Source organism: Camelina sativa, chromosome 8 (assembly GCF_000633955.1).
Source record: "Camelina sativa cultivar DH55 chromosome 8, Cs, whole genome shotgun sequence".
In the NCBI taxonomy this organism is placed as follows: Eukaryota; Viridiplantae; Streptophyta; class Magnoliopsida; order Brassicales; family Brassicaceae; genus Camelina; species Camelina sativa.
The window spans coordinates 15004286-15028584 of NC_025692.1; the positions used below are offsets into that span (position 1 = coordinate 15004286).

General features: G+C 38.2%; 3 protein-coding genes across 5 annotated transcripts in view; 1 reads left to right on the plus strand and 2 right to left on the minus strand.

The window, feature by feature from the left end:
- On the minus strand, positions 13356 to 15853 carry LOC104709550 (uncharacterized protein At3g43530-like). 3 transcript variants are annotated; one of them, XM_019229145.1, is made up of 5 exons: positions 15240 to 15853; positions 14400 to 15000; positions 14266 to 14320; positions 14048 to 14144; positions 13356 to 13956 (listed from the first exon to the last, which is right to left on the minus strand). In XM_019229145.1, exons 4-5 carry the CDS (start codon positions 14123 to 14125, stop codon positions 13507 to 13509), a joined length of 528 nt encoding a protein of 175 aa, XP_019084690.1. In that variant the 5' UTR covers positions 14126 to 14144; positions 14266 to 14320; positions 14400 to 15000; positions 15240 to 15853; the 3' UTR covers positions 13356 to 13506. The 3 variants fall into 3 exon arrangements, with proteins under 3 accessions (XP_019084690.1, XP_019084689.1, XP_019084688.1); XM_019229144.1 differs by having other exon boundaries at positions 14048 to 14202; XM_019229143.1 differs by having other exon boundaries at positions 14048 to 14202; positions 14266 to 15000.
- LOC104707204 (cryptochrome-1) lies at positions 17179 to 20260 on the plus strand. The gene is made up of 4 exons (XM_010423504.2): positions 17179 to 17833; positions 18041 to 18259; positions 18351 to 19839; positions 19937 to 20260. Exons 1-4 carry the CDS (start codon positions 17485 to 17487, stop codon positions 19938 to 19940), a joined length of 2061 nt encoding a protein of 686 aa, XP_010421806.2. The 5' UTR covers positions 17179 to 17484; the 3' UTR covers positions 19941 to 20260.
- The window catches only part of LOC104709551 (glycine-rich cell wall structural protein 1-like), a 1524-nt gene continuing 1132 nt past the window's right edge, over positions 23908 to 24299 (minus strand). The window contains exons 2-3 of the mRNA XM_019228751.1: positions 24178 to 24291; positions 23908 to 24101 (exon numbers count right to left, since the gene is read on the minus strand). Of these exons, the coding sequence (XP_019084296.1) occupies positions 23908 to 24101; positions 24178 to 24291 (308 nt within the window). The remainder of the gene's footprint in view (positions 24102 to 24177; positions 24292 to 24299) is intronic.

Consider the following 24299-nt stretch of genomic DNA (forward strand, 5'->3'; position numbering starts at 1 on the left):
CGACTATATACACATGCAATTCGATCCTAGCTTGGGTCTACCAACACCAAGCTAGATCGAAGATATGCTCCCTGAAACTCACAGATTTTCGCAGATCTTCAGCTTCCCAAGCTTGATCTCTTCCTTGCTTCAACACTTCCTTCTTGCCGATGAAGCTCTCAACAACTCTCTCTTCTCAAACTTAGAAGAAACTCTCTTTTTCTTCTTCACTCTCTTCGCCAACAGTCTTTGGGCGTAGCTCTCTCTTTTTCTCTCCAAGTGAGAAAATGAGAGACTATTTATAGGGAGTGTGGGCGAGCTCCTTAAGCCACACGCAGGGGCTAGGTGTCATCACGACATTACACCTTCAACACTTGGCAATAATGAGATAATGAGGTGTCAACACCACATTCTCCCTCTCATGCATGAGTGGGGAATATTCCTCCCACTAAGCTTTTTCAAGTAATTAAACAAATAATCCACTAACTCCATCTCTTGAAATCGAGTGAAATGAGGAATATTCCTCTCCACTATCTCCAACTTCCGATTAATTAAACACTAAGTGGAAAAATCCCACTAATGATTAACTAAATAATATTTAAATCTCACTAATACCTTGGGAATTAAAATATTATTTTAGCGGGTTCCTTCCCGAATCTCGTAACCTTCCTGGTTCACGTTACCATCTGCATGGACGTCCCCTTGTCCGCTCCTGTCCTACGCGTACCGCGTACGCCCGTTCGTACGTTCGCTGGCCAACTGATTGGCATGTCGCATAATCCATTTTCCCTCAGACAAAACTTAGCAGTTCTCTTCTGCTTCCACTTCTCTTCCCTTCCGAGTCTCTTCCGGGTTAATTCATTGAACAGAATTTTATCCCGTAGTGAGGGTCACTACATGGTGGGTGTCCAGATATATCTCCTTATATTCTTTCCAGAAAATTTAAAGTCTCTTTAGTTATTTTGACTGGTGATGGCCTTACAATGAGTTTCCCTTGTGCACATGTTACACACGTGAGATTCTTAGGAATAACTCGTCTCTCTTTTAGAGTGTGTCCATTTGAATTCAAAATTAGCTTACGCATTATGTTAGAACCGGAAAGGCCAAGCCGATCATGCCATAAAGTGAATTGTTCATTGAACATCTTGTTCATTGCCATATTAGTTTCTTTCATATTAATTTTGGCATGGTAAAGACCAGTAGATAATGCGGGTATAGTCTCTAGGACTTTCTTAAAGCCTTGGGTGATCTCAGTAATGTGTAAGAACTCTTGGTTCCCTTCACCCTTAGTTTCAACATGGAAACCATTTAAACGAATATCTTTGAAACTCAATAAGCTCCTTTTTGAGGTAGGTAAATATAAAGCATCGATAATTACTAGATGCATGCCCTTAGGTAAAAGAATATGGGTCTGGCCGTAGCCTTCAATAAGACTTGTTATACCCGCTATTGTGCTAATATTGGCATTTTTAAAAGTGAGATTAACAAAGTATCTATTGTCCTTCAAAATCGTCTGGCTTTATCCACTATCCACCACAAGTATGTTCTTGTCCTCAGTCATTTCTTAATATAGACAAGAATCATGTTTTAGACATAAAAGAATAAAACAAACAAATGTATATTGAAGGTAATAAAATAATTGAATTAAAACCAAAATCATAATTCAATAAAATCCATAAGCATAAAACATTGAAAAATAAATCAAGACAATTTAAATTTAATTATCCTCTCTTAAGCAATCAAAAGTCTAATAATCCAATTGATCATCTTTCTCATGGTCGAAATCTCCTTCACCTTTGAGATGAACCATGTTAGCTTCTGGATTCTTTTTCAAACTCTCTTGATAGAGATGAGCAAGGTTCTTAGGTGTTCTGCATGTCTTTACCCAATGATTGCCCATACCGCATCTATGGCAAACTGATTTGGAGTTATGTTGCAGTTTGAAATTTCCGCGCCTCTACCTCGACCATGACCGAAGTCTGATTGATTCCCACGGCCATGACCATCATAATTGTTTCCTTGGTAATTGCCACGACTACCACGTCCTTTACCACCACGGCCATGGCCGTGATACTTGTCTCTCTCGACGTAGTTAGAATCTTTAGTCTCTTTAGGCCCTTGAGGCTCTTTCTTGGTTATATCAACTTTGTGTGCTTCTGGTAATGGGGTAGAACCAGGAGGTCTCATTGCACTGTTCATCAGTAATAACTCATTGTTCTGCTCAGCAAGTAGCAAACAAGAGATTAGACTTGCATATGTCTCAAAACCCTTTTCACTATACTGTTGTTGAAGCAGTATGTTATTGGTGTGAAAGGTTGAGAAGGTTTTCTCTAACAAGTCTTCCTCAGTAACCTCCTTACCACATAGTTTCAAGACTGAAACTATCTTAAACAGCTCTGAGTTATTATACTCATCCACGGATTTAAAATCCTGGATCCTTAGATTCTTCCAATCGAATTGAGCCTTTGGTAGGAGCACCGTCTTTTGGTGACCATATCTGTTTTTCAACTCTGTCCAAAGGTCAAGAGGATTCTCAATGGTAAGGTATTGGTTCTTGAGACTCTCCGCAAGATGATGGCGTATGAGGAGAATCGCCTTATATCTTTCTTTTTCAGTGCAATCATTACCATCATCAATGCATTCACATAGGTCCTTTGATTACAGGGTAATCTTAGTATTCAATGTCCATTGTAAATAGTTGTCCCCAGAGACATTAAATGCAGCATATTGGAGATTGTTGATCTTTGACATCTATAAAATACAAAACATGCACCCGATTATGTCATGCGGTTTTTAAGACCGAACCATGCAATCGTTTCAGTCTAGGCCATGCGGTATTTAAGACCAAACCATGCTAGTCCTAGTTAATAATTTCTTGTTTTTATTACATAGTTAATATATGCATGAAACAATCCTAGACAAAATTTGATCTAGTATGAATAAGGAAAATATGCAAATAATTTAGGTTTTAAGGTTTTCTTTTTTCTTTAGTTAGGTTTTCCTCTTTTGAATAGGATTATGACAAGAGGTTTTTAGGGAAATAGTTTTCTCTAGGGTTCTGATTTTAAGATTTTAATTATAGGGTTTCATGCAAGAACATAGAATCAACCAAACAATGACAATCAATCCATCCTAAGCAATTCAAAACCTCATACAATCTAAATTTTAAAGTTTTAGAATTTAGGGGTTCAAAATCAGGATTTAAGGTTAAGGATATCTAGGGTTTAAATCTTTAGGATTTTGATTTGTTGATTATGTAATTGTAGATTTTAGGGTTCTAATATAATTTAGGGCTCAAATTTGATATATGTGTCCGAAGAGGTTTGATTGTTTACCTTAACACCGATTGGGGTTGAATGGATTTGATCCGGAAGCTAAACACCTCGGATAACCTCGAGCTGATCACGAACACGGATTGATCACGAACACGGACCGATCACGAACTTTAATGACCGCCGAGCTACGAACTTGATCCGGTTGCGAGTTTTAACGAACAAGGGATGGTGTAAGGCAGTTTAGGGTTATGGAATTTTCTTAGTGGAGTTTAGAGCAAACTCGTGATGATAATGTGTTATGAATGTAGAGAAACTAGAGGTTTTATTCTCTTGTGTTATTCATTCAATCGAATAAGAGTACATATATATAGTAGTACACAAAGCCCTAAATACAATATGAATCCTAAACCGACAATGAATAAGCGAAAGTAGGACGATGGGCCTTGTGGACTTCTACATATATGGACCGGTTATGGAGATCCGTCCTCAATGGTTTACAACAACAAATATTTATTTATTTTAATTAGTTGTAAAAATCAAGAGCCTTCCATCGTCTTCTTTCTTGTTCTCTTCTCACCAGTTCCCTTGGTAAGTTACCAGCATCATATAACTCACCTCTTCCCTCAATATTTGACCATATCCTTGCGACAGTTATCATCTCCTATACTGGCCACTGATTACCGATGAGTCAAATCTCGACTTTACGGTTTATCTCTTAGACTCTCAAAAATCAGAAGTATCTAGATCTAATTGAAGATAATAACATTCAAAACTATAATAATGGAAGCAGAGGCGAAGATGCTTGGAGCACAGGTGGTGAGGCTTGAGGGAGAAGACGGTGAGGCTAGAAGGAAAAGACGACGAAGCTTGGAAGAGGAAGTGATGACGGCAAAAAAAATTAATATAACAAAACCCTAAATGAAACTACGTCGTTTGGAGACAAAAAAAACATAACATATAGTAAACGGGTAACCCATTTAATTTTGATCAAACCCGCTAAGCCCTCGGGTCTAAACGGGTTAACCCGTTTACACCCTTTTATTTTTATATTGTAGCTAAATGGGTAACGGACTAAAATTTTTATACAGAGCCCGTTTAGGCCCGCGGGCTCTTAACTCACTTTAACATCACTAGTTAAAAATAAATGATAACAGTCTAACTTATCTAACAGCCAGCTTCTTGAAACTGGCTATTACAATTCACCTATATTTATATATCACAACATCCTCGTTGCACACCAATATTGTCACCTTAGTGGTATGAGCCTTCATGACTCCACACTCGTCTAGGTTCGGTTCTAATACTGATGTGTGTAGAATTTCAATCCAAATCTTTTACCTGAAAAGACTACACAACGACTGAAAGTGCACAGTTAATCAGTGTAGTATTTTAGGATCGATCCCACAGAGAGTAATAGCTAACACAAATTGAATTAAAAGAGAAAGAAATATGGCTAAGACTAAATAAGGGATTGGGGTTTTGGTTTTCCTAATAACTATTGCATATAAATAAAACGGTCCAAAAACAATAAGACTAAGGCGTTGGGCATTTTGGGGAGTCATCTCAGGGTTTTCATGGTTCTAAGCAATATTAAGTGTAAGATCTAACAAGTAAATACTAATTTTCGGTCTAGGTTCTCAACTACGAAACACTAATGAACTAACAAGCTATTCTCATAGAATGAAAGTCTAAAGTCTTCACACTCCGTTACTCAACTTTCGCAGGCAACGACGCATGTCAACCAGCTAGTAAAACAAGTTCGATACATTCACCAAACTCCGCAACTCAACTTACGCAGGTTACGACGCGAGGTTTCGGTATAACACTAGTTCAGAGAAGTAGGATAACGCGGTTAGCGCTCCCGTTCTCTAGATCAGCACTTGGTGATCAATCCAAGCACATGCATTAAGATAAACATTTCCCAAAATAACTCTAATATAAAACCGAAAATAAGATCTAAAAACCTAATTGAAGCGAACCATGAATTCCCCTTAAATCACCCCATAAAACCCAACAAATAAAACTACTCGCTCATGATGCAAAAAAACGACATTGATATTATAAAGTATAGCATCAAAAACGAATCAAATAACAAAAGGGGTTCAAAGGAAACTTCTCTAGTTGACATAAAAGTAACTTGATTCTAAAAGCAATGATAGTATGAAAGAACTAGAAAGATTAGAAAGAGAGATTGATGGCAGATCTTCAAGCTTCAAGAGAGACAGTGAGCGAGAGAGAGAGCTTCTCTGGTTGTGGCTAGGGCGGTTCCAAAGGCCGTAGAAGATGCACACTCCAAAACCCTAGGTCTTAAGAGTATTTATAGGGTTTTGTTTAGGGTTAGGGTTGTGTAAGGGCAGAAACGTTTTTTCTTCTTAAGTTCAGGACAAGGGGCGGGGCGGCGAAAGAGGCTTCTAGACCGTGAAGGAGGCTTGGACTGGGCCGCAGTGATGGTCGCTGGTCAGGCCTTGAATAGAAGCCCATTGGCTGGTTGGTTCTCTTCACGTCAGTTTATAACACGTCTCGGTAAATCGGGCATAACTTCCGGATGAATGAATGGATTGATTTGATTCCACTTCGAGGAGAAATATGACTCTTCCAGCTTTCCATAAACACCAAGCATGATATATTTTGAGTTATGGAAGCTCTTCAAAATTTGCCCGTACTGTAAAGCTCTGAATCTTTCCTAAAACATGTTTTCATTGTCTTTTGGTCCAAATTGCTATAAAACCTATAAAACCTTCTTGAAACCTGAAATACTTGATAATAGACCTTTTATACTAGAAATATCATCAAACTCTTCCTAAACGCATATGAAAACTATAGCTAATATGAGTACAATAATGATGTGATCAACTCCCCCAGACTTAGACTTTGCTTGTCCTCAAGCAAATAATCATAATAAATCATGGAAAAGAGGTTTTGAAAAATGGGAATTCACTTTTCTTTGGGGATATTTTATTTGCACTCTTCTTCGCCTTGACATTAGGAACTTCCATTTGTAATCCACCATGAGAATCATCAACGCTCATTGATCCTACAATTCTTCTCCAAAATCTCCATTGTCATCTCTTTACATACATTAAAGCAATACTAAAAATTGAAATCATACCAAGGGAAAATCGATCAGTGGCTTGCAGACTCTCTTCAAAACAAGACTTTCTTTGTAGGATTCCTTTCATCTCCCTTTTCTCACTGCTTCTTTTTTTTTTTTTAATCAAAGGTGTAGGCGAATACTGGGGTCATCGGTAATTTACCTACTCCTCGCTTCCAAGCTTTGTGTGATCATTTGACTCAAGAGTAGAATAATGAGGTCACATGTAATTTACCTACCCCTTTAAACTGATCAAAATCATCTCATCTTTTATTCTCTTTTTTTTTCTTTTTTTTTGTATATTGAAGGGAAGAGAGAGGGGAACATACTTTTGAAGAAGTGCAATGTCTTATGTGGCTTGAATGTAGAGATCTAGTCCAATGTATACCAATTCCCAGGGTTTGAAAATTAAGTCCGGTTTAGGTCCTATAAAATATAGAGACAACGTTAGATCATCTGAATATCCATCGAACAGGGACTTGGGGGATTGTTGAGTTGGCTCACAGTCTTTCCAAACTTTGGTTCTGTTGTCAAGCATAATCAAGAGTCATAAGAGTGTTAATCCAAATCAAATAAACCGTTAGAATAAGATCATAATCCCCTACTAGTTTTGACTCAATAAAAAAAAATGTGACTCGATAAAAACGTTAAAACTATTGATGTAAAAAGTGGAAAAAGGTTTCAAGTCAACAAAATAGAAAGTAGCATTAGTATAGGATGGAACATCCTTCCCCCCAGACTTAAATCACAACGTCCTCGGTGGGAAAAAAGAAAAAGTTGAGGATTAAAAATCATAACGAAAAGTGTAGGGTTTAAGAACAATGTCACCTTGATGGAATGATGTTTTGTCGATTCTAGACATTTATGGTTTCCCAAAATTAGTCTTAGAATTCGGCTGTGGTAATGAAAAAGTCGTGACTTACCGTTTGTAACTTCCTTTGGTTGCTTGAAATTGAATATGAACTAGGCTAAGTTCATTTGAATTGTGTTTGATATATCTCTAAATGCATCCTCCTTGAAACAAAAACCTAAAACCATCAATAATAATGATAAAATAAAAATGATAAAAATATACCTAAATAAAAGAATGGTGATGGTAGGTGGTGAGGATGGTGGTGGTTCGGAGTAGTCTCGTGGTACACGGGTGAACGGTCGCGGACATAAGCAGTCGGTACGGTCACAAAAATTAGCAGCTAACATTGGACGTGGTACACGGTACATAGGACATGGCACTGGCGACGGTTGGTATGGCTGGTGGGGACTCTCGGCATCGATCACTCAAGGATAGTGATGATCCGTCGCCTTCGGCTTGCATCGGTCAAGTTGAACATGGCCGGTCAGTTGGTGGTACTTGCCACTAGTCATAGTGTGCAGTGCCAATCCCTGGGAACTTCTTTTTCCTTCTTTTTGGCTTTTCTATTTTTCTTTTTTTTTGTTTTTTTTTTATGAAAACCTGAAACTAAAATGCAAAATTATTAAAAGTAAAAGAAAATAAATCCTAAAAATAAATACGTACTAGCTTGGGTTGCCTCCCAAGAAGTGCACTTGTTTAACGTAGTTGGCTCGACGGTAGCGGCCAAGTTAGGCTTGAGAAGAGTTGACTTCGGAATCAATGCTCCTTCGGCTCCTTTGATATCATGATAGTCTGCTCCAGCTTCAATAACAAGTTTTCCTTTTGCAGAAGTTTCAAAAACTTAAGAAGAACTTCTTTAGTATGCCTTATCATCTCTTGGATCTGTTCCTTGCTCTCGCTGCTTAGCTCAGGAGGAACTATGATCTTGATCTTGGAAATTTGTGGTGGCTTAGGCGGTTTGGGTGGCTTGGGTAGCAGGTTGTTGGTACTTGTGGTTGCTGAATGGTCGAATTGCTTCATCTTGTCTATGTTAGGATCAATCGGTTCTTCATGTAATGAGTTTGTCGGCCATGACTTCAGCTTAGAGATAGTCGGATATGACTTCTTCTTGTTGATGTTAGCAAAGGTTGTCCTCTTTGACTTGTGGTCGATGATAGCTCCAACAGTAGCTAGGAATGGTCTTCCTAAAATCAAAGGTCTCTCGGTCTTTTCTTCCATATCCAAGATGTGAAAATCGGTAGGAACTATGCAGTCTCCTACAACAAGTTGTAGGTCTCGAACGAATCCATCGAAAACCTTTTGTGATGAGTCTCCAAAGACTAACTGAGGTTGGATGGCGATATGTCTCGCAATCCTAGTGTATCGGCTACATTTCTTGACATAACATTAACATTAGCACCAGAATCACAAAGAGAGTTAGAGAATTCAATGCCTGTTATGGAGCATGAGCAAACAAAACGTCCTGGATCTTCAGCTTTAGGTAGTCTCCTTAGGGGGTAGTGGCTAGCGGTTTCTTCATCAAATGGACATGTCATACGAATAACATCCTCATAAGAGTCAAAGAGTGGTACCATAGGCTTGGCTTCACGGTAGGTGAGGGCTGGTACGGCTGAGAGAGCATTGCAATATCCTTTAGGATTCTCTTCGGGTTTTCCTGGAAGTACACCAACTTGGCGTGGAACGGCATTAGCGGTTTGAGCGACTTGTGTTTCAAGCTTCTTAACATGAATAGAAATGGTTTCAAACTTCCGATTGAGTTCAGTATAGATGTTATCCATCCTTGAGTTGATGTCTCTTGATTGCTTTTGAAAAGCAACAAGGATTTCTTGCAACTTAATGTCGACATTGGCATCAGCTTAAGAGGAAGGCGCCTGGGCTGGTCCGGATTGGAAAGGCGGCTTGTTGTTGTTGAATTGAGCTCGCGGCTGAAAGGTGTTGTTGTTGTTTCCACCGAAGTTGTTGCCTTGAAAGCGGTTAGCTTGCTGAGGATAATTCTGATCTTGGGGATTCTCCACATGTGGGTTCCTATAAGAATGGTTAGAAGTATTTCTAAAATTATTGTTCAAGTTGTTGTTGTACCCTCGGTTTTGGTAGTATCCTTGAGCACCAACATAGTTGACTTCTTCTTCTTGGTCATAAGAATCTTCTTGGAAAGGCTCCATGTTTCCATTGTTAATAGTCTCACAAGCGTTTACTCCATGTTGTTGATTCCTTAAAAGTTGGTTCATCATGTTCTTGAGGTCGGCAATCTCCTTAGCGTTGGAATTGCTAGAACGGATGGTTCTATCAAAATCGGTGCAAGTGTTGCTACTACTTGCGGCAAGGTTGTCAATGAGAGCTCGTCCTTCTTGAACGGTCTTCGTAGTAAAATCTCCATTGCTGGCCATGTCGAGTGAAAGTTGATACTTAGGGTGTAATCCTCTATAGAAATTACTTAAGAGGTTACCTTGAGCAAAACCATGATGGGGGCAGTCACGTTCATAGTCCTTGAAACGTTCCCATGCTTCATAAAAAGATTCCACCGGTCCTTGTTGAAAACTTTGCAGCTTGTTGCGAAGAGAGTTGGATCTCGACTTGGTGTAGAAGTGGCTAAGAAAGGCTAACTTGCATCCTTCCCAGTTAGTAATCGATCCAGGAGGTAGAGACTTTAACCATCTATGAGCCTTGTCGGCTAGAGAGAAAGGAAAAAGCTTACACATCAAGTAATCTTCAGGAATTCCATTGGTTTTTGTTTTAGAGCAGATTTCTTCAAAAAGATCAATGTAGTCCATCGGATGTTCAGTAGAAAGGCCGTGTAACTGATTTTGCTTCACCAAGCCAATAATTTTAGGTTTAATCTCGTAATCACGTCGTGGAGGATGAGTGATTCAGATGGCAGCACGATCTTGCACGAATTGGTTAGGAGCATTATAATCGGCTATGGTACGGTTAGGTGCGGCACGTCTTAGAGGGTGCACATAAGCAGATTGTCTTCCGCCAACTTGAGGTAGTGGTGGATTAGCGACGAGAGCAGGCTGGTGAGGAGGAGCATTGAGGTTGTCTCCCACGCCTAAAGGATTAGCATCACGAGGGGTTTGTAGGTTTTCTTGGCCAACTTCAGGGTCGAGTTGCGGATCAGCGGCTACAAGGTTGGGGTTGCCACCTTGTGCGAGAATTGGTTCTCCTTTCTCGTTGAGGGCAGGAGGTATCAGCAGTTGGTCGAGGTTAAGGGGACCTTGGTCCTGGTTCCTTTCTCCGGCCATGAGTTGTTGTTTTTGAAGTTTCCTAATTTCACGTTCTAGTCGATCAATGTCTTGAATTGGAGATACGGTTCCGGAGGGTTGACTCCTAGTCATGCACTACAAAATCTAAAAAAAAAAACTAAAAGGGATAATAGAGGTTATCGAAAAACAAGAAAATTAAAACTAAAATTGAAAAATTTTAAAGAAAAATTTCAAAGTATCTTAGACGAAAGTTCTTATCAAATTCAATGGGCAGCTAGTTACTCCCCGGCAACGGCGCCAAAAAACTTTGATGTGTGTAGAATTTCACTCCAAATCTTTTACCTGAACAGACTACAGAACGACTGAAAGTGCACAGTTAATCAGTGTAGTATTTTAGGATCGATCCCAGAGAGAGTAATAGCTAACACAAATTGAATTAAAAATGAAAGAACTATGGCTAAGACTAAATAAGAGATTAGGGTTTTGTTTTCCTAATAACTATTGCAAATAAATAACATGGTTTAAAAACTGTAAGACTAAGGCGTTGGGCGTTTTGGGAGTCATCTCAGGGTTTTCATGGTTCTAAGCAATATTAAGTGTAATATCTAACAAGTAAATACTAATTTTCGGTCTAGGTTCTTAACTACGAAACACTAATGAACTAACAAGTTATTCTCATAGAATGAAAGTCAAAAGTCTTCACACTCCGTTACTCAACTTTCGCAGGCAACGACGCATGTCAACCAGCTAGTAAAACAAGTTCGATACATTCACCAAACTCTGCAACTCAACTTACGCAGGTTACGACGCGAGGTTTCGGTATAACACTAGTTCGGAGAAGTAGGATAACGCGGTTAGCGCTCCCGTTCTCTAGATCAGCACTTGTTGATCAATCCAAGCACATGCATTAAGATAAAGATGTCCCAAAAGAACTCCAATATAAAACTGAAAATAAGATCTAACAACTTAATTGAAGCGAACCATGAATTCCCCTTGAATCACCCCATAAAACCCAACAAATAAAACTACTCGCTCATGATGCAAAGAAACGACATTGATATTATAAAGTATAAAAACGAATCAAATAACAAAAGGGGTTCAAAGGAAACTTCTCTAGTTGTCACAAAAGTAACTTGATCCCAAAATCAATGATAGTATGAAAGAACTAGAAAGAATAGAAAGAGAGATTGATGGCAGATCTTCAAGCTTCAAGAGAGATGGCGAGCGAGAGAGAGAGCTTCTCTGGTCGTGGCTAGGGCGGCTCCAAAGGCTGTAAAAGATGCACACTCCAAAACCCTAGGTCTTAAGAGTATTTATAGGGTTTTGTTTAGGGTTAGGGTTGTGTAAGGGTAGAAACGTCTTTTCTTCTTAAATGCAGGACAAGGGGCGGCAAAAGAGGCTTCTAGACCGTGAAGGAGGCTTGGACTGGGCCGCAGTGATGGTCGCTGGTCAGGCCTTGAATAGAAGCCCATCGGCTGGTTGGTTCTCTTCACGTCGGTAAATCGGGCATAACTTCCGGATGAATGAATGAATTGACTTGATTCTACTTCGAGGAGAAATATGACTCTTCCAGCTTTCCATAGAAACCAAGCATGATATATTATGAGTTCTGGAGCTCTGCAAAAGTTGTCCGTACTGCAAAGCTCTGAATCTTTCCTAAAACGTGTTTTCCTTGTCTTTTGGTCCAAATTGCTAGAAAACCTATAAAACCTTCTTGAAACCTGAAATACTTGATAATAGACCTTTTATACTAGAAATCTCATCAAACTCTTCCTAAACGCATATGAAAACTATAGCTAATATGAGTAAAATAATGATGTTATCAAATATCAAATATAACATCCCGACTGTTACCTTCTTAATGAGTCCAACGTTTTTTCCTGGCCTATGGGTCCTCTCTTATATGATGGCTGATTTGCTATGTCCGAAAGTGAAACAACCCATCCCATTTTTTTATATTAATTATCTAGTGATCATATACTCACTAACAACAATCAAAAACTATGGATAACATAAACAATACCAATAATCCAATAAATAACCAAATACCAAAGTCTAACAATTCATAATCTAACAAAGTCAAGAAGGAAATAACCATCATCCTGAGCAAGGGGCGAGAGTGGACCAGAGTGTGAACCAAAGTTCTGAAGGTATGAACTTTGAAAAGCAACATTCCAAGGATGAAGAAATCGTACCTAACGCCATAGTTGTGTACGTAGACAAAGAACAAGAAAAGGCTGTAGAGGGTGAAATTGTATCACGTGATGAGAGTGATGAATATATTAAGTCATGACCTGTAGTAGAGCCTTGTAAGTTTATTGACCCATGGAAAGACGGTTTGGGTCTAAGTAAACTTCAAGAATTTCCAAACAAGAAGGCATTGCAAGATGTGGTGAATAGAGCCTTGTTTGCTAATTGTTTTAGTTTTGCAATAGTAAAGTCGGACAAGATTCCTTATGTCCTAAAATGTGCTAAAGAAGGATTTAATTAGAGTTTACGAGCTGGTAGGATTCCAGAGACAGATTTTCTCGATGAGAAGGCACAATAACTCTCGGTGTTCTTGTTTTTGTCTCTGCTCAAGATCTTAATCGTCACCATTATCTCTTAGTGTTTGGTGTTCTTGATGTGGAGAATGATGCTAGTTGGAATTGATTTTTGGAGATGTTGAAAATTGTTGTTGGAGAATCTTTTAAAATAGTGTTTATGATTGACAAAAATTCAAGTCCCATCAAATTCATAGGTAATGTGTATCCCCGAGCTCATCATGGGTACTATATATGGCATTTGTCCCAAAATGTGAAAGGTCATGCTTCTAACGTCAAACAAAGACGTTGTTTCATGGAGATTCATGGAGTGTATTAGGTTTTATACAGTGGATGAGTTCGATGTTGCTTATCCTTCTTTTAAAATAAGATATCCTTCTGCTGCCCATTATCTTGAAGAATCTACCAAGATAGAAAAATGGGCGCGATGTATTTTTCCAGGAGAAAGATACAATCTAGATACAAGCAACTGTATAAAATCGTTAAATGATGTATTTAAAGACGCAAGGAGGTACTCCTTAATACCCATGCTTCATGCTATCCTTAAAAATCTCTAAATGGTTCAATGAACATCTCGAAGACGCCATGTCTGGATCGATTGTAAATAAATTGGTGCATTTAGCAAAGAGTTACTTGCCGATTTATGGTCAGTTGCTGAGAAACTAAAGGTGACGACGCTTAACACTTTCGAACTTGAGTACAATATCATTGACAGTGATAGAAAGCCTTTTGTGGTGAAGTTGTTTACAAGATCCACCAGATCAGCTACACTAGGGTTTCCCGGTCCTTCAATAGCAGCTACTTCCTCGTTCATATTCTCAGATTCCCCTCTTACTCCTCCTCCTCCTCGGGACTGAACATCTTCATTGAACATGTCTTCAAACCTAACATTATATCCTTTATGAATATGATTAACAATATCATATGTATCATCCATGTCATCCTTTTCAGTGATTCTTTGAAGAAGAGACTTTTCGTTATCATCTATAGGTACTAGGATACTATCAATAACCTGTGAAAATAGAAAGAACATAGAAACTCATTCATATGCGAAGGATAACAAGGATAACTAGAATAGTGTTTATAACTAGAAAAACACTAACCTCAGTTGTACCAAGTTCATCATTTATTTTCGAAAGAGGAAACCCTCTCATTTCGTGAAATTTCTCTTGCACATCCATGTACAATTAACGTATGCGTCTGGATAATCGTATATGAATTTAATGCACAACTATAGAATTGCTTCAAATGGTAAAAGCTACACAACAAACATATTGTTAGCTTCAATGATAAGACCAATATCTCATTTATATTTACTTACTTTCAAAGGAATACATAACTCTGCAACCGGCTATACTACACCCTCTGTGACGGTCCTGTTAAAATGATTCATTGTGTGAGCGATTGATAAGAGCATGTAATCAAAGGAATATCTCCCGTAAAGAAACATCTTACAAAAATTTAGATCATTAACCGCATTTTGCAAAAAATCATCAATTTCTGAAGTTTTATCTCATATCTGGCTCTAACAATGCTAGATAAGAAGTGTAGGATAGCCATCTTCAACTTATCTCGAGACCCGTTCTGCTGGTACCATGTCCTTCAATTTTTCCCTCACCTCTTCACAAGTAACCTTAGACATAAAGTACCTATTCACAAAGGTCTTACTTCCAGATTTTAAATAGTCAATTGGATAGGTGCGGCAGTTAAATCTCGATATGAAGGCGTGTTCATTGATACCGTAATGGATGAGAAAACCATTTACAATTAACCAAACTTCCCTTTTCTTTTCAACGAATGTCGTTCGGAGAAGGAGCATCCACATGCCCTTAACCTTGTGGTTTTTGTCTCTTGGCAAGTGCCAAATGTGTTTGAACTGTGGATGGTTCTCAAACCAATTCCTCTCAACATTGGTCAGTGGATGCTTCAACTTATCCATCATTGTCAAAACTTCCTTGATGTGACATCTCGTAGATACCTTAATTTTCTTGTTATACTTTGCCGACAGGAAGTACATTCCCATAGGTTGTAATGATATCGGTTCATCATCAGAATCCTGCAACACACAGTTTTATCAAGTATTACCAACTTATACCCAAACATATAGTTCTACTTATATATACCAATTTTTCCATAAATATAGTTCTACCTAATTATACCAGTTTTTCCAAAACATCTAGTTCTCTCTAGTTATACCATTTTTTCCAAGATATATAGTTCCAGTTTTTCTCAGTTATATACTTGAACCACATTATACTAGTATATACTGAAAAAAAAAAAAAAAANTTTACTTACCATTTTGTCGACGGAGTCGCGTGAGTCGGTTTTTGAATTGGCGTCCGTATTTCCTTCTTCTTCGCCATCTCCCTCGCTATCTTCCTTGCTCTCTTCTTCTTCTTTGCTAGTTCCGACCTTCTCATCATCTCCCTCAACATTACCAGTCGGAGGTGGAGACTGAGATTCGACCTCATCTTCTTTTTCACTTCATTCGACTTTGTCCTCACCATCTCCATCACCAACTGGAGGGAGTGACACCTCTCATCTTCGAGCTCCACATCTTCTTCATTTGTTAGTTGTTCCTCTGATCTAACATGTGTGGAGGTGACAGGCTGACAGCCCGATCCGAACCTTGTTTGTTTTGAGTATCTCGGACAAATATTTTTTTTTCTTATGTCTCATTATCTTCACCATAATTGTGAAAAGAAAAGATGATAGAAAAGAAATTTGAGATCGATGTTTTGTTTCGTAACCCTAGTTTTTCATGAACAGAAGGGAGTACACATCGTGAAAAGGAGAGAGTTCTTGCCAAAAAATAAATTCAAGAAAATAGAAATTGGATTGTAAATCCGATTTGGTTTGTGGGTGAAAAAAAACTTATGTCTTTTATGTAATTTTTAAGTTATTTTTAAGGTAAGGGTGTAATTCTCTTTATTTTCTTTTTAAAAATAATTAAAAAAATGATTTTATAATAGAGAGTTTTGAGATTTTCGTATGAATTTTAGGACTTTACATACGTTTTTTCCTTGCATTAGTACAGTAATTTGGTAACCTAAATTGACTTGTCAATGGAGATTTAACTCTTAACTCTGTCATTGTAACATTCTCCCCAGCAATTTAAAAGATAAATAAAGAAATAGAAAAATAAAAGTCCTAAAAAATGTTAAAAGGCAAGGAGGGCCAAACATATCCATCTCTCGCCCACTTTTGCTAATATGTCTCTCTCTCTCATATCCTAACCTTCCAATAAAATTTCAGAATCATCCTCAGTACATCATTTGTATGATTTCGCTATTATCCTTAATAATCATTTAAAAATAAAAGAATAGAGAAACAAAACTAAGATGTTACTCAAACCGGATTTTACCGATCCGAAACAAACCAAACAACTCAATCCCAAAAATAAAACCATATTGTAATGTAGTTTAAATTCACTTATTTTTTTTATACTGTATATCTCAGAAACCAAATGGAAATCTAAATTGAACCAAAAAATATATAAATTAATTTAAAACTATAGTAGTCTTACAAATTGAGGATATCTTTGACCAAAAATAAAATCCAAACCAGAAAAAAATATATAATTTTTCAAATCCAAAAACTCCAATATTAAAAAAAAAAAACAGAAATCCAAATTGAATAATACCTTTTATATTAATATACAGTAATGCTTCCAAAAGAATCCAAGTGCATAAGGAATCAGTTTAATATCTAATATATAAGATTATTATTCTTACTATTATTATATTGAATTATATAGAATATGTTCTAGAGAACTAAAGTATAAAAGGTTCTTCTCTTTTTATTATTTTTTAAACAAAGAAAAAAAGGAGAAAATGTAGGGAAAGGAGTAGAAAACTTGTGAGCACAGTTGATTTTGGTTCAACTGGATAGGGATAATATTTCCGAAGTGGGAAAAAAACAAAAAAAAAAAAAGTAGTGGTGCAAAATTTTCCAAAAAATCTCGTCGTGTGTGAATTGAATCATTATGTTTTAATGTCAATCTTCTTTTCTTCTTCATCTCTCTCTATCAACCTCCAATTTTTTTCTATTTTGCCTCTTGGATAATTTATTATTTATTTTTTGGATTCAAGTGAAAAATTAGTTTAATATGATATAAATATATTTGAAACTGTAACGTAAAGAATAAATAAGAAAAAAACTAGAGAAATAAATGTAAATAACGCATATTGCTTTATTTTCGGGTCATTACTTGAGATGTCTAAAATTAGGAAAAAATATTTTTAGGTGAATAATATTCCCAAGAGTAGTATAGTTGCATTTTGCCAGAGAGGCACTCATAGAGATATTCGTAAAGATAAGCTTTTTTTTTTTTTTTGGCTCATCAAAAAAACATATTTTTTTGTTGTGTTTGTTGTCTTTTCTTCTATCTCGAGAGAGATAAGCCACCAGACCAAAGGGTTTTCAATTTCTGCAAAACTTTGAATAAAAAAGTAATTTTTATCCCTAAAAAGATTTGGTTTTTTTTTTTATATGCTTATTGGCAAAGAAAAGGTTTTAGGTTAGTTTTTTGAGTTGAGAGATGTCTGGTTCTGTTTCTGGTTGTGGTGGTTCTAATGGTAGTGGTGGTGGTTGTAGTATTGTATGGTTTAGAAGAGATCTTAGGGTTGAAGATAATCCAGCTTTAGCTGCAGCAGTAAGAGCTGGTCCTGTGATTGCTGTGTTTGTTTGGGCACCAGAGGAAGAAGGACACTATCATCCAGGTAGGGTTTCTAGGTGGTGGCTCAAGAACAGTTTGGCTCAGCTTGATTCTTCTCTTAGAAGTCTTGGTACTTGTCTCATCACCAAGAGATCTACTGATAGTGTTGCTTCTCTTCTTGAGGTTGTTAAATCCACTGGTGCTTCTCAGATCTTCTTCAACCATTTATATGGTCTGTTCATCTTCTCTCCCCTCCTCTCTCCTCTTCTTTGTTTTTTTTTTTTTTGGTATCTGATTAAAAAGATAGGATTTTTGTGGTTGGAATCATCTCTATTCTTATGGGTTATGTTTTGTTAGGTGTGATGAAATTGAAAATTGAAAACTTTGATCCACTATAGTATTATTCAGTTTTAAAGTTTTGACTTTTTTTGTGTTTCAGATCCATTATCCTTGGTGCGTGATCACCGTGCTAAAGATGTTTTGACGGCACAAGGCATAGCGGTTCGATCATTCAACGCAGATTTGCTTTACGAGCCATGGGAAGTGACTGATGAATTAGGCCGTCCTTTCTCTATGTTTGATGCGTTTTGGGAAAGATGCCTTAGCATGCCTTATGACCCTGAGTCTCCTCTTCTCCCACCTAAGAAGATCATTTCAGGTTTGTTTCTTGGCTACACAATCTTTCTCTTGTGGCTTCAGCTTCTCCAAATCTGGTTTTTTATTCACTCTGATTTGTATTATTGTTGCAGGGGATGTGTCTAAATGTGTTCCGGATCCATTGGTATTTGAAGATGACTCAGAAAAAGGAAGTAATGCACTTCTGGCTCGAGCTTGGTCTCCGGGATGGAGTAATGCTGATAAAGCTCTCACAACGTTCATAAACGGACCATTGATTGAATACTCTAAGAACCGCAGAAAAGCTGATAGTGCCACAACCTCGTTTCTTTCTCCACACTTACATTTTGGGGAAGTGAGTGTGAGAAAAGTTTTCCATCTGGTTCGGATCAAACAGGTCGCTTGGGCAAACGAAGGAAACGAGGCTGGGGAAGAAAGCGTGAATCTTTTCCTGAAATCTATTGGTCTCAGGGAGTATTCTAGATACATCAGTTTTAACCATCCATACTCACATGAAAGACCACTTCTTGGCCATCTAAAGTTCTTCCCTTGGGCAGTGGATGAGAACTATTTCAAGGCATGGAGACAAGGCCGGACTGGATACCCTTTGGTCGATGCCGGGATGAGAGAGTTATGGGCTACTGGTTGGTTGCACGATCGCATAAGAGTAGTTGTTTCAAGCTTCTTTGTTAAAGTTCTTCAGTTGCCATGGCGATGGGGGATGAAGTATTTCTGGGACACCCTTCTTGATGCTGATTTAGAAAGTGATGCTCTTGGTTGGCAATACATTACTGGTACTCTCCCGGATAGCCGGGAGTTTGATCGCATAGATAACCCTCAGTTTGAAGGGTACAAGTTTGACCCGAATGGTGAATACGTAAGGAGATGGCTTCCAGAACTCTCTAGACTCCCAACAGACTGGATACATCATCCGTGGAACGCACCTGAGTCTGTGCTTCAAGCTGCTGGTATTGAGCTTGGATCAAACTATCCTCTACCAATTGTAGGATTAGATGAAGCAAAAGCACGGCTTCGCGAAGCGCTTTCACAGATGTGGCAACTAGAAGCTGCTTCAAGAGCTGCAATAGAGAATGGATCAGAAGAAGGACTTGGAGATTCTACTGAGGTGGAGGAAGCTCCTATTGAGTTTCCTAGGGACATCACAATGGAAGAGACTGAACCAACCAGAGTCAACCCAATCAGGAGATATGAGGATCAGATGGTTCCAAGTATTACTTCTTCTTTGATCAGACCTGAAGAGGAGGAAGAGTCGTCTTTGAATTTGAGAAATTCAGTAGGAGATAGCAGAGCAGAGGTTCCAAGGAACATGGTTAACACCAACCAAGCTCAGCAGCCAAGAGCAGAACCGGCATCAAACCAAGTCACTGCTATGATTCCAGAATTTAATATCAGACTTGTTGCAGAGAGCACTGAAGACTCAACAGCGGAATCTTCCAGCAGCGGAAGAAGAGAGAGAGACGGAGGCATAGTGCCCGAGTGGTCTCCGGCCTACTCAGAACAGTTCCCTAGTGAAGAAAATGGGATTGGTGGAGGAAGTACCACATCTAGCTACTTGCAGAATCACCATGAAATACTCAACTGGAGACGGCTTTCACAAACCGGGTGTGTAACTTTGCAAGTCTTTACAATGCAATTGGAATTTGGCACATTGTTCTAACCAAGTAGTATCAATTTTGCTGTTGTATGTCTGATTTTACAGGTAAAAGGGGCAAATCGAAGTGCAGAAGGAGAGGAACTTGACAAGGGATGTAACTCCGGTTAAACCAGGTTGGACTGTAAACAGAGTATACATTTGGTATGCTTTTAATGTAATGGAGCTGGAGAGAAACTTTGTAGGAGCTTTGTCTGATGTACATTTTTTATTTCTCTGGTTCCCATATTGTTATAATACACTGTATAGTAAGTATGTTGCTTGTGGTATTAGACCAGGTCTCATACTTGTTGGCTTTCAAAGTTTTGGTTATAGTCAAACACATACCAATTCTTAATCTTAAACTCATATATAGTTCGCATTTATGCTAAATGACTTGTTAGTGTATGTGGAACACGTCTACGTGAATATACAACATGAACTATATTATATATCTTAATCCTTATTTATTAAAGGCATCGTCAACTACAAAACCAAAATGGTCTTGAAATTACATGTAAACAATTTAGCAGTAAATGTTTTCTCGTCTCCACCCAGTGGTTTCGGTTATGTGCATTCACCGAATTAATTATTATTAAAGTGAGAAAGCAAGTTTTGATTTTGTCAATCGGGGACTTTTTCATTCTAACTTCCTTTGTTATTCAGTTGTGCCAAACACACATCAGACGTAAAGCAAAAAACTTATAATTTTAAATGTTTATGGATGATAATACATCATAATTCTAATCACACATGAACGATTTTATATTCAATTACATAACTTTTAAGAAATATAAAATGAAGATGTATTTAAGTGATTAAGAATGATAAAATTTATGTAATGAAAGTGAGGGGAGGTACACTCTCAAAACAAATGTTGGAAATATGTAACTGAAATTTCAACTGTGTTTATTTTGGTTATTTAACTTTCCATTCATTTTTGTAATTAAAAAATCATCTATCACCTTCGGAAAGAAAATGGACCCATATATGCGTAGGGTGATTGGTAAGTTTACAAGAATTGAACAAGAAGGGGGTGCTTGAACAAGAAGGGGGTGCCGGAAAGTACTTGGGGCTTCCAGAGTGTTTTAGTGGATCAAAAAGGGAGCTATTGAGTTACATAACTGATCGCTTGAAATCGAGATTAAGCGTTTGGTACGAGAAAACTCTCTCTTTTGGTGGCAAAGAGGTTTTGCTTAAATCGGTGGCAATGGCATTACCGGTATACGCAATGCCATGTTTCGTTTAACAAAACATCAATGTAAGCAGATTACAAGTGCCATGGCTGATTTTTGGTGGAATGAATGTGAGGATAAAAATAAGTTGCATTGGGTGTCTTGGGAGAAGATGTGCAAAGCCAAATCAGATGGAGGTCTTGGTTTTAGAGACATTGGTAACTTCAATCAAGCTATGTTGGCTAAGCAGGCTTGGCGCCTACTGGATACGCCAAATTCTCTTCTGTCCCGAGTCTACAAAGCTCGGTATTATGCGAATACAAACCTCATGGAGGCTAGCCTAGGCTCCAGACCATCATATGCCTGGCGGAGTATTCTCTTTGGGAGAGAATTACTTGAAAGGGGTCTTCTGACATCCATTGGGGATGGGGTCCAGACGAGTGTATGGCTGGATGAATGGGTGTTTGATGAAGTTCCACGAAGACCTTACAACAAAGAAAGAACAGTGTACCTCAACTGTAATGTTTCCTCTCTTATAACGTCACAGGGGAAGTGGAATATGCAGCTTCTAAATGAGTTATTTCCACCGTGTGATGTGATAAGAATCAGGTCTTTTCCTCTAGAACCTTGGTTGCAAGATATACGAATATAGGTGTTCACACAAGATGGTAGCTATTCTGTAAAGAGTGGGAATTGGTTGTTGGCTCAGTCTGCAGAGACATTGGTTCCTGAAACTGCAGCTACAAAAAGATTGAATGAGCTTAAGGAAAAAATATGGGAGTTGAAGACAATGCCTAAGATCAAAATGTTTTTTTTGGAGGGTTTTGTCTGGTGCCTTAGCAGTGGCTGATTGTCTGAGGAAGCATAGACTTAATGTCAATGAGAGATGCCAACTATGTAACAGAGATGGGGAAACAGTGTATCATGTGTTCTTTCAGTGTGCTTCGGCGATGCAGGTGTGGTCTCTGTTTCACATCCCTCTTCTGGCACAAGAATTTTCGAATTCTATTTCTGAAAACATGGAGTATGTGTTTAGCTTAATGCAAAACGGAGGTTTAGCCTTGACTACTCGAAATGCAATTACGTGGTTACTCTGGAGAATTTGGAAGGCACGTAATTATGCTCTTTATGCAGCCAAGGGCTCTGATCCACATATTCTGATTGCTACAGCTCTAGAGGAGTCAGAGGTATGGATTAATAACCAACAGTTGGTTGACAAGACATTGGGGTAGAGAACAGACAGATTCAGGTTGCACTAAAGAGATGGACCAAACCGGGTTTCGGTTCTGTTAAATGCAATATTCATGCTTCTTGGGTTAATGATTCTGCTTTTAGTGGTGGAGCTTGGATATTGCGTAACCATGTTGGTGATGCGCTTTTTCACTCGAGGGATGCATTACGACTGACGGTACACCATATTGTTGCAGATTTGCAATGTGTTTTATGGTGCTTGCAAGGATTACATGACTTGCATGTTGATTTGTGTGAGTTGTGGACGGATTGTGGTGCAGCAGTTTTGGCAGTGGAGAATCCTGCTGAGTGGCGAAAGTATCGCTCGATCATAGTCAAGATTCACAGGGTATTGATGAGTATGGAGAAATTTACGTTCCATCTTTCCACTTCCAAAGCTAATAGTGTGGCTAGAGATATCGCGTGCAGTGTTACTCGAGACGGTAGGTTCACATCGTATTTAGCTCTGGGTGGGCCGGCATAGCTCCATGACCGATTAGAGCTGGATCGTCGAGACTGAGTGCTTTCTTTTGTCTATATCCTTGCTTTTCATTTAAAGTGTATAGTCTTTTGCCTAGTTTTCTTTTGTTAAACGTTATATTTGCCTATTTGAAGACAATCAAAAAATAAAAATGAGGAGAGTTACATTCTATAAATAAATCATCTGATATTAACTGTAATAACCAGATCCATTTTTTTTTGTTCATTAATTAACAATCTCATATTCTCTCTGTCCCATAAAGATTGATGTTTTGGGATATTTTTTTGTCCCACAAAGATTGATGTTTTGTAAATTTCAAGAAGTAATCATTGAAAATATTTAAAATTTTGAGTTGTTATTGGTTTAAAATTAAATAATATCTATTTAGTCAAAGAAAAAAATATATTTAAACTCAGTAATCATTGTTTTTTTTTTAATGTGTAAAAGATTCTAAACATCAATCTTTTAGAGAGAGAGTATTTGTTAAGTAACCTACCGAATTAATGTCATCAAACAAAGCAAAACATCAATAAACTAGCGTAGGCAAACCAGTAATAAATAAGCAAATAACCACCATCATAAACCAAATAACGCAATGTTATAAAAACTAGAGATAAACAATGCATGGTGTATTGGTGTTGTTAGAGATGTCATCTATGAACCGAACAAAAGTTTAGCAACGAAAAAGCAATTGATGAATGCTTTATAAGGATGTTCACATTAGACATATGTACATATGTTGATTACTATCAAAATCGGATTTTCTGCAGTAAGTTGTAGTATAAATGTATAATATTCGCTTATAAATAAGTGAAAGGTGGCTAAATACAGCTATAAAAGTTGTTCGTATTATGTTAGTTTGGTGGAGAAATATCTGACGATAGGACCTTAAAATTGAAGTCGATAGACCTCAAAGAAAAAAGATGCGTTCCTATGAGAAAGCTGATTTAAGTATTAAAAATTTTAAGATCAATCCGGCCGTATTCAACATTTTCTTATTTGATTTTCGAAAGCATTCTTAGTTTCTTACATAAATATATGAGAAATCACATCTTGAATTGAAAACTGATGTATATCATACACATTTTTTGTTTAAAACAATACAGAGAAATAAAATGGCAAGTAGGACTCTTGAAGGACACTAAAACGTGAGATTAATGGCGACCTCCACCACCACCGCTACCGCTTCCGCTGCCGGAACCAGAACCTCCACCAACCCCAACACCTATTCCTATCCCAATCCCAATGCCGACTCCTCCTCCATGACCTCCCCCAAGACCATGTCCTCCTCCACCTCTGGCACCACCGCCAAGTCCTCCTCCGGCACCACCGCCAAGTCCTCCTCCAGCTCCAAAACCACTACCGTGACCGGATCCACCGCCCACACCACCTCCCNCCAAGTCCTCCACCGCCTCCGCCGGCACCTCCTGCTACTCCACCCCCTACTCCTCCTCCAGCTCCAAATCCACTACCGTGACCGGATCCACCACCCACACCACCTCCGCCACCACCACCTCCTCCACCGCCTCCCCCGGCACCTCCGCCA